General features: G+C 35.8%; 1 protein-coding gene and 1 long non-coding RNA gene across 2 annotated transcripts; both read right to left on the bottom strand.

The window, feature by feature from the left end:
- Positions 818 to 2376, bottom strand: LOC109845468. Its single transcript, XR_002248371.1, has 2 exons — positions 2204 to 2376; positions 818 to 897 (listed from the first exon to the last, which is right to left on the bottom strand). It is a non-coding gene; the product is annotated as an uncharacterized LOC109845468 (long non-coding RNA).
- Positions 2787 to 5646, bottom strand: LOC109846125. Its single transcript, XM_020415351.1, has 3 exons — positions 3707 to 5646; positions 3077 to 3614; positions 2787 to 3005 (listed from the first exon to the last, which is right to left on the bottom strand). The coding sequence occupies exons 1-3, from the start codon at positions 5644 to 5646 to the stop codon at positions 2787 to 2789; spliced, it is 2697 nt and encodes an 898-aa protein (XP_020270940.1).

Genomic DNA, 9320 nt, shown 5'->3' with positions numbered 1-9320 from the left:
CGTTTCAACAAGCACTTCCACCGCCTCCATGCACTATTAATTGTTTGCAAGGTCCATTTTCGTCCTGAATCGGCAATTGAATACTTCTCCTACAATGACATAACAACATACAAGTTAAAATCTATCTTGTCATTACACAAAATGATTTTTTTGTGCTATATCATACCTTCACATATTCCCACAAACTATCTTTGTCTTCTTCCCCAATGTCATGCCAATTCTTATCTAGTGGTGTTCGTCTTGGATTTCTTCCAATGGTACCCAGAAAACTACTAAGTTCATTTAAGATATTGTCTGTCGGTCTAATAGGTACTCCAAATTTGTCTAAAATTACAACTGGACGTGCCTCTATGCCTCGTCCATGTACTTTTAAACATTTAGTTGGCCCTCTATGATTTTTGGGCTGTTGTACCTCTCTTTGTTCATCTTCCCTTATCTCTTCATCTTCGTCTTCGTCGACCTCTCTCTGTTCATCTTCTCTTATCTCCTCATTTACATTGACCTCTCTCTCTTCAACTTCCCTTATCACCTCATGGTCAAACTCCATAAAATAATATTCTCTAACACTTTCTCTTTCTCCATCAATTTGTTCTTATCAAGTTTCTGAGGATCTTTCCGTGCCTTTCCTGATCGAGTCTTCACTTGCATATTATTCTTTCCAAGATGTTTTGTCCTTTGCATTTGCACATCTACACTCTGAACTTGCTTTCGCAACTTGCTTGTAACGTGTTGTTGGCTATGACACTGCGATTTCTGCTTCATTTTCATCCTTGGTACATTGCTTCCATCAAGTTGTTGGCTGCAGGCTTTGGATTGATTCATCCTTGCAAGATTTGTCACATGTAGAGGAGGATAAAAGGTCTTTTTACGCTTCTTTGCAAGAGGTTTGCTCATGACCTACAAAATAAGAAATTCTTGCTTAGGCTGCAGACTTATTTACCATAGAAATTCTTTGCAAGAGGTTTGCTCATGACCTATAGAATGCGATCACACATGAAAAAAGAAGAATATGAAATGAGTTTATTGTCAGTTTTATAACTGAAATCACTATGTAATTAATTGAACACTACAATCAATAAAAATTTTGCATAATTAACTGAAATCACTATGAAATCACTATGTAATTAACCGAAAACAACCCACAGGAGGCAAGCGTACTTCGTCACCTCTTCCCTCTTCCATCATCAATCAAACCATAACTTTAGGTGAAGTTGACAGTTGACACCATCTAACATATCAAACTCTTCCCTTAACCACTGTACTATCCTGTCCAAAAAATATATAATTAATTCAGATCTACATAGATCAAAATATTAATGGACTCTTAACATAACTAATAGTATCTATGAGATTCTCTTTTGCAATAACAGAAGAACTAACTTAAGAGGAGACTTACTCATCCTTTGATCTGCTCCAAAGTAAAGAAAACAGTGCACAATACCACTCTTTCAACTCAATCTACTTTTAAAGACTCGTCTAAGCTATAAGACTCTATCACAGATCAATCCTGAAGAAGACATTCGAACAGTTTGTATTTATTTCTCATGCTTGTTCTCCATAAAATTGAAAATAAAGGCTAATGCTCATTCCACAATAAAATTGAAAAAGAAAATCATGAATACTTCAAGCAAGAGGATCTTGGAATGTTATACAGAGCAAGCAAGATAGACCAGTGATCTAGGGTCCAAATCTAGAGGAAGTGTTCAGTAGGCTCGTACTTATCCTTGTTGATAAATAAATACATAAATAATGCATCAAGAAATTACAACCAGTGGTCTTCATTCCACAATAAAATTTAAACATGATGATGATTACTGCAAATGAAGAGATAACAGCCAACCAAGTCGCATAGCTAGTTTTTTTTTTGAATACTGTAAATTGTAATTTTCTTCCTTCAATGCTAAATTAAAATTTCTAATTTAAAAATAATTACAAAAAAGGTAAACAAAAATTTTGACTGTAACACAATTTAAGTCATCAATTCCATTACATGCATCGAAATGTGAATAGAGCAGATAATTGCGCACCAGATGCATACATATATCTATACAAGACTATGCACAAAACTTCAACAGGTTTCTTGATGTTCTATCTCTATTATATCTGCATTTTTGCAAGCATTGAAAAGATAATGAAGTAAAAACTAAGAATGACGAGAGATTTCTACCAGATGCTTGAAGCCAAAATAAATGAAAGAATTTACCTCAAATGATCTCTTCTCTTTTGAACTTGATCTAGAATCACCCACTGTTTCCATCGCTCAAAGAGAAGTGATTAACTAGTAATAAATGAAAAGAATCACATAAGTACTAGATACACGAAAAATAGATAATAAAAACTGAAGTGTCAGGTGTTCAAGATTGAGCTTATATGATACCAAGCTAGATGAAAGAGTCCAAGACTAATAGTATTAATATGAAAAAACTAAAGGTTTCTTCATATCTTTGGTACATACAAGCATACAGCAACAACAAAAACTTTGTATATCATTGATTAGGTTATGAAGGATATAAGCAGCAATTATATATAAAAAATAAAAGAACATAAAACTTTATCAGAAAAAATCTAGTGAGTAGAAACTAATTGACAAAATATATCATAAAAGCACTTAACTAGATAGATCCATATCAGGTTCATTTTAACCGCATAAACTCCAAACAAACATTCAGGTCCAAAATCTAATAAAATCACAAATGTCCCTAATAAAATAAGCAACACATCCAATTCTAATCTTGACACAAGTAGAAGGTATTGAAGACAAATTAAGGAGTATCCTCCGTCCAATCCTAATCTGATTCATCTTGATCTCCACCTTCTGATTCATCTTGATCTCCACCTTCTGATTCTCCTTCATTTTCATCTTCTAGCTCCTCCATGTTTGGCGGAATGTCAACAATGGATCTCGGCAAACCATCTCTACACCAACCAATATTATCTGCATCATCATCATTAATGCTTGCCATCGAATCCATTTCGTTATCATGATTTCGACCCAATATTGATCGCTATGAGTGACACCAAGATCTTCAAACACATTGCTTGGAATCTTCAAAACATAATGCCAATTCTTATTAACCTCTTCAACAGGGTCTTTCACATAAAAAACTTGATGCACTTGGCATGCCATCACAAAAGGATCATTTGTATGACATTTGTTGTTAAAATTTACACGAGTAAGCCCATATTCATCCGTGTCATGCTGAAACCAATCACACTTAAACAAAACAACACTAAAATTGCCCCAGTAGTCTAGTTCAATGATATCTTGTATGACTCCATAAAATGACACTTTAGCAGTTATAGGATTATGGTCCCTAGAGCTTGTATAACTATCCACTTCACTTAATAAAGAAACACCACTATTTTGAGTTTTGCATGTATCATCGCGTGCTTTGATGTAGAAAGTATAGCCATTAATATAATATCCTCTATATCTCTTGGCGATATTGTTGGGACCCATCGAAAAAAACTTCATGTATTTGGGTATTGATTGAGATTCAGCCACGGTGTCTTTAAACCATACAAGAAAATCCTTACTATGCCTTTGAGCTTCTACCCATTTTCTTCTTCTACCTCGTTTTCTCGGTTGATTCTCAATCAAGAGTTTGTGCTCTCTGTATTAATAAGAAACAAACATAATATGTTATATAGTGGAATTTAAAGAATACAAAAAATAATATATAAAGATTTAATAAATAAAGTATACCTAATATACTCCCCAACTTCCCTATTACCGCAATTGAATAAAGCATATCTATGTGCATTAACCCAATCTACATCATCCAATGCAAATGCTTTGCCTTTCCTTTTCCTCTTTCCGCCCACTGGATGACCTATCTTTGGAAAAATAGGTGATGGCTCATCATCATCAATGACTTCATCATACTTTCTTGTATATCTATTAAATCTTGTCTTCACACCATCATGTAGATATAACGAGCAAAAAGTCAACGACTCTTCAGCCAAATACCCCTCCGCTATGGAACCTTCAGGAGCACTTCTATTGCGAACATATGACTTTAATCTACAAAGATATCTCTCTACCGGATACATCCAACAATAGTTAACTGGCCCACAATCCAAAATTTGTTGAACTAAATGAATCGGCAAATGCACCATAATATCAAAAAAGCTAGGTAAAAATATTTTCTCCAGTTGACAAAGTATCTCCACAATTTCTGACTGCAATTTATAAAGATCATTTAAATTAAGAACTTTGCTACATAAGCCCTTGAAGAAAGCCCCTAATCTGATTAATGGAATAGAAACACGTCTAGGCATAGTCCTTCTCAGAGCAACTGAAAGCAAATACTGCATGAGAAAATGAGCATCGTGTGTCTTATACCCTGATATTTTTTTCTCATTAACATTGACACACCTCGAGATATTTGATGCACAACCATGCGGCATTTTAGCATTTTTTAACACACCACAAAATATCTTTTTCTCCTCCATCGTCATCGAAAAGCATGCTTTAGCGAATGTAAAATGCCGACCATCAGCTGACTTGGTTGGGTGTAGATCTCTTCTTATGCCCATATGCTGCAAATCAAAACGAGCTCTAACATGATCCTTCGTCTTTTCAGGAATGTCTAATAATGTCCCAATTATATTATCACACACATTCTTCTCTATGTGCATTAAATCCAGCAAGTGCCGACATGTATTCTGCTCCCAATAAGGCAAATCAAAAAATATTAACCTTTTTTTCCATGGACAGCCCTTTTCTAATTTTTTCTTTTGTTTCTTCCCAAAGTCATTAACAAAGCCACGCAATTCCTCCATAATCTCTATCCCGGATAATGATTCAGGTTTTTTTCCTAACTCAACATGGCCATTAAAGTTTCTTCTATTTAACCGCCATGGATGATTATCACTCAAAAATCGACGATGACCCATGTAACACATTTTCCTACTGTATTTTAAATATTGCGAACAAGTGCCATAGTTGCAGCAAGGACAAGCCAACTTCCCTTTAGTACTCCATCCGGATAACATTGCAAATGCTGGAAAGTCACTTATAGTCCAAAGTAAAGCTGCACGAACATAAAATGGTTGTTTACTTGAAGCATCATAAGTAAGCAACCCGACTTCCCATAGCTCTTTCAAGTCATCAATCAACGGTTGCAAGTAAACATCGATATTATTCCCAGGCGACTGAGGCCCTGGAATAAGCAAAGACAACATGAAATATTCTGGCTTTAGAGACATCCAGGGTGGTAAATTATAATTTATCAAGATCACCGGCCATGTGCTATGCGAAATGCTCATAGTCCGAAATGGATTAAACCCGTCACTAGCCAAGCCCAGCCTCACATTACGAGGGTCTAGTGCAAAATCAGGATGATTGGAATCAAAATCCTTCCATGCTTTGCCATCTGCTGGGTGCCTTAGATTCCCATCCTGGAGGCGCTCTTTTGCATGCCAACTCATGGATTCAGCAGTCTGAGAACACATGAATAGTCTTTGAACTCTAGGTTTTAAAGGAAAATATCTTAAAACCTTGGCTGGAACATCCTGCTTATTTGCCTTCCATCTACTTTCACCACATTTACTGCAAGCAACTTTTTCTTCATCTTCTCCACGATAAAGCATGCAGTCATTAGGACAAGCATGTATCTTCTTGTAATCAAGGCCCAAATCCATCACAATTTTTTTAGCCTCGGGCAAGCATGTATCTTCTTGTAATCAAGGCCCAAATCCTTCACAATTCTTTTGGCCTCATAATAAGACTTTGGTAGATTTATTTCAGGAATTGCCTCTCTCCATATGGCTAGATAATCATCAAATGCCTCGTTGCTTAGGCCATGGATGCACTTATGAAGATACAACCGGATGATAAAAGAGAGTTTAGAAAAAGTTTTACATCCTGGAAACAACTGCTGCTTACCTTCATCAACTAACTTATAAAATTTCTTAGCCTCCTTAGTTAACCTTTCTTCATGGTCACTTAGGTCATCTTCTTGGTTCACTGGAGACTCTTCTGCTACATCTCTAAATACATCATGCAATAACCCATCCAGGTTGTCTTGAGCATCATCAGCAACATCAACTTCTTCATTATTGTCATCAACATCCATCCTTGATGACACACCCTCTCCGTGAAAGAACCAATCATAATAATTCTCTACAAATCCTTTGACAATAAGGTGATTATAAACAACATCACGACTATACCAAAAGCGATTACAGCAAATGCGACAAGGGCAACATATTTCATCCCCAACTGCTCCATTAGCAAATGCTCTCTCAAGAAAGTCATTGATATTATTAATGAACTCCACACTCACTCTAGGAGCATTATACACCCAATCTCTGTTTTCCACCATTTATTATATATTCTGGAGAAAGAAAAAATGATTAACACTATTAATAACTACATATAAATATTATGATTTATAAAATAAAAAATCAATCCTCTTGTTACCATTAATAGCAATATATTCAATTAACATTCGTACGGTTGTCATGCCATGATTTGTATTTGTAAGCGGATCATATGCTAGTTTAATAAAAAAAAGATTATAAATGAAAGTAGGTTATCCCATAATTAACTTGGACTGTAACTGGACTAAAAAGATATACAAATCCTATCTAACTGGGGGGGAAGGTCACATGCAATATGATCAGAAGTGACAAATTATATGCATGAAATCTGACAAAACAACTATATACCATTGACCAGTGACTCTAGTGTCTGAAGATGACAGGTGGAACTTCAGTAACAGAGCAGGGCCTTGAGGAAATATAGCCTGGTAGGCATTCACTACAGATTTGGGCTTTCAAATTTCAAATTATCTGCAAATAAGCAGAAATCATACATACTAGGGAAAATCTTGCAAAAATCAAATTCATGAAGTTCACCGGATATACAGCAGATCTAGGATCAAAATTTTTAATCAATTTTGTAGCATCATATGTCAATAGGCTCAGCCAAGGTACATTATGTTAAGGGGATTTTCTGAATAGAATATCAGATACTAAACTTTTATTCCAATGAGGGCCACTCTGATATTTATTTCTTTTTCTCGCAAGTAGAAAAATCGCTATTTTCAGACTACCATCTATAATTTGCCAACTTTTAGTTAAATGTGCAGGCAAACGCAAATAAGCTATATTGTGTCAAATATGATTGTTTCTACCTTTCATTAAGCACTACGCTTTTTCTGGTAGATTTTTTTGCCTTTAGCGTACCAATTCACTATGCTTCAAGAATCAGCGCGTGCACCTCTTTGCAGTTTCCAATTTTCTTAAAAGATGCTTTATGTTCTCTTTTTAAACAGGTCCAAAAAGTATTTAAACCTCACTTGCAATTTAACTAAAAGTTAGCAAATTATAGAAGGTAGTCTGTAGGATATCCATCAATGTAACTGAATAAAAGATGGACTGTAACTAAACAAAAAAATGCTAAAAGATGGACTGTAACTGAACAAAAAAATGCTATGTAACTGAACAAAAGATGGACATCACATATATAGGAAGGTTACTAAGAAAATCATACATCCCATATAACTGAACAAATTGATGAAATTGGCAAGTCATTATAAGGAAATAATAGTATAAAAAATGCTATGTAACTGAATAAAAGATGGACTGTAACTGAACAAAAAAATGCTATGTAACTGAACAAAAGATGGGCATCACATATATAGGAAGGTTACTAAGAAAATCATACATCCCATATAACTGAACAAATTGATGAAATTTCTTAATCCTGAACAAATTTCTTAATCTTGGAAACGATCACAAGTTATAGACAGGAGGGTTACTAAGAAAATCATACATCCCATATATAGCATAACCGTAAACTTCTATCAAATTTTCATAAAAACTCAAAGTAATCACGTGCAAAATACCTGACTAACTCCCTTCAAACGCAAGACTAGGACATTTAAGAGAATGCAGCCATCAGCTGCAAAATTGATGAAATTTCCGGGCTTGATTACTGAAAACACACTCTAGAAAGCTCCCGTTAGCGAGATCTGAGCTTGATTTCTGGAGAAAACCCTAGAAAACAGGGAGGGAGAAATTACCTGAAACAAGGGTAGCTCGACGACGAGAATGACAACAAGCTCGACAACGATGAGATCGGAGAGGATATTGGAGATGATATCGGAGAGGAAAACAACGACGAGCTCAGTGATGAGATTGGAGATGAGATCGGAGAGGAAACGGCCACGACGATTTTAGGGTTTTTTTTTACGGTGATTTTTGGGATCGGATATGATATTCTTCGTTTAAGCAGTGAGGACAATGGGCTGTACAAACTTAAAGCTCCTGAACAAAGCCCACAAACAATTATTAAGTCCAGGAATAATTATTAGGTCTATGGCAACATTTTTCATTAAATGTTGTATTAGACACTGAAAACTGTTACGATAGATCTCTAACGCAACAGTTAAAACCGTTGCGCCTTAACTGTTGCAGTAGATCAATTATGTGGTAGTGAGTGAATCAATTTATATGCAATGTGAGCTAGAAGCGGCTTTAGAAGAATTAAATTTTGAGTTCAAAAGATTAGCAAAAGAATATTCCTCGTTCAAAAAATTGCATATTTCTTGTGACTCTAAGTTTGAGCAACAACAATCATCTCTTGCCCTAAAAGATGAAATGATAGGAGATCTAGAGTTTGAAAATAAGCAACTAAGATCTAAGGTTGAAAGATTGGAAATTGAAAACAATAAAATGAAATCTAATCATGGTTATTCAAGTCATCATTATGTGAATAGAAAATGGTATCAAAAATCTCATGCTCCTACATACAAGAAAAAGTTTGTGTGTACATATTGTATGAAACATGGTCATATCTCTACTCATTGTAGGATTAAAAATAACATTAATAATTATGAACTAATGTGGGTGCCCAAGGGTACCAAAAATACTAACATTCAAGGACCCAAAGCTTGGGTACCTAAAGGTTCTACAACTTATTTATATGTAGGGAACGCCTCGCACAAGACGTAAGGAGTTGTGGTACCTTGAATCAAAAACCAAGTTTTGATCCGGAGGATAACCGTGTGGATCTCAGATCTGATCTCTCTCTCTCGAACTCCTGCCTTGTTTGACGTGGTTGATCGCCAAGAACCAGATCTGAAAATGTCCAAGTCTTCAAAGCTTCAAAACTCTAAAGTTGAGCTCTCAATCAAGCAGAGTTTCGCCTCAAAAAGTTCCCCTCCTCAAACAATGAGCCTACCTCTCTATTTATAGGCATCTGAAAGCGGATCTGGGCTCAGATCTGGGCCCAGATCCGGGCTGTGGCTCGGCCAGGTGGCTCGGCCACCTGGTGGCTCGGCCACCGAGCCACCAAGAGGTGGCTCGGT

Source organism: Asparagus officinalis, chromosome 6 (genome assembly GCF_001876935.1).
Source record: "Asparagus officinalis chromosome 6, Aspof.V1, whole genome shotgun sequence".
NCBI lineage: Eukaryota > Viridiplantae > Streptophyta > Magnoliopsida > Asparagales > Asparagaceae > Asparagus > Asparagus officinalis.
This window is presented reverse-complemented; position numbering and strand designations above follow the sequence as displayed.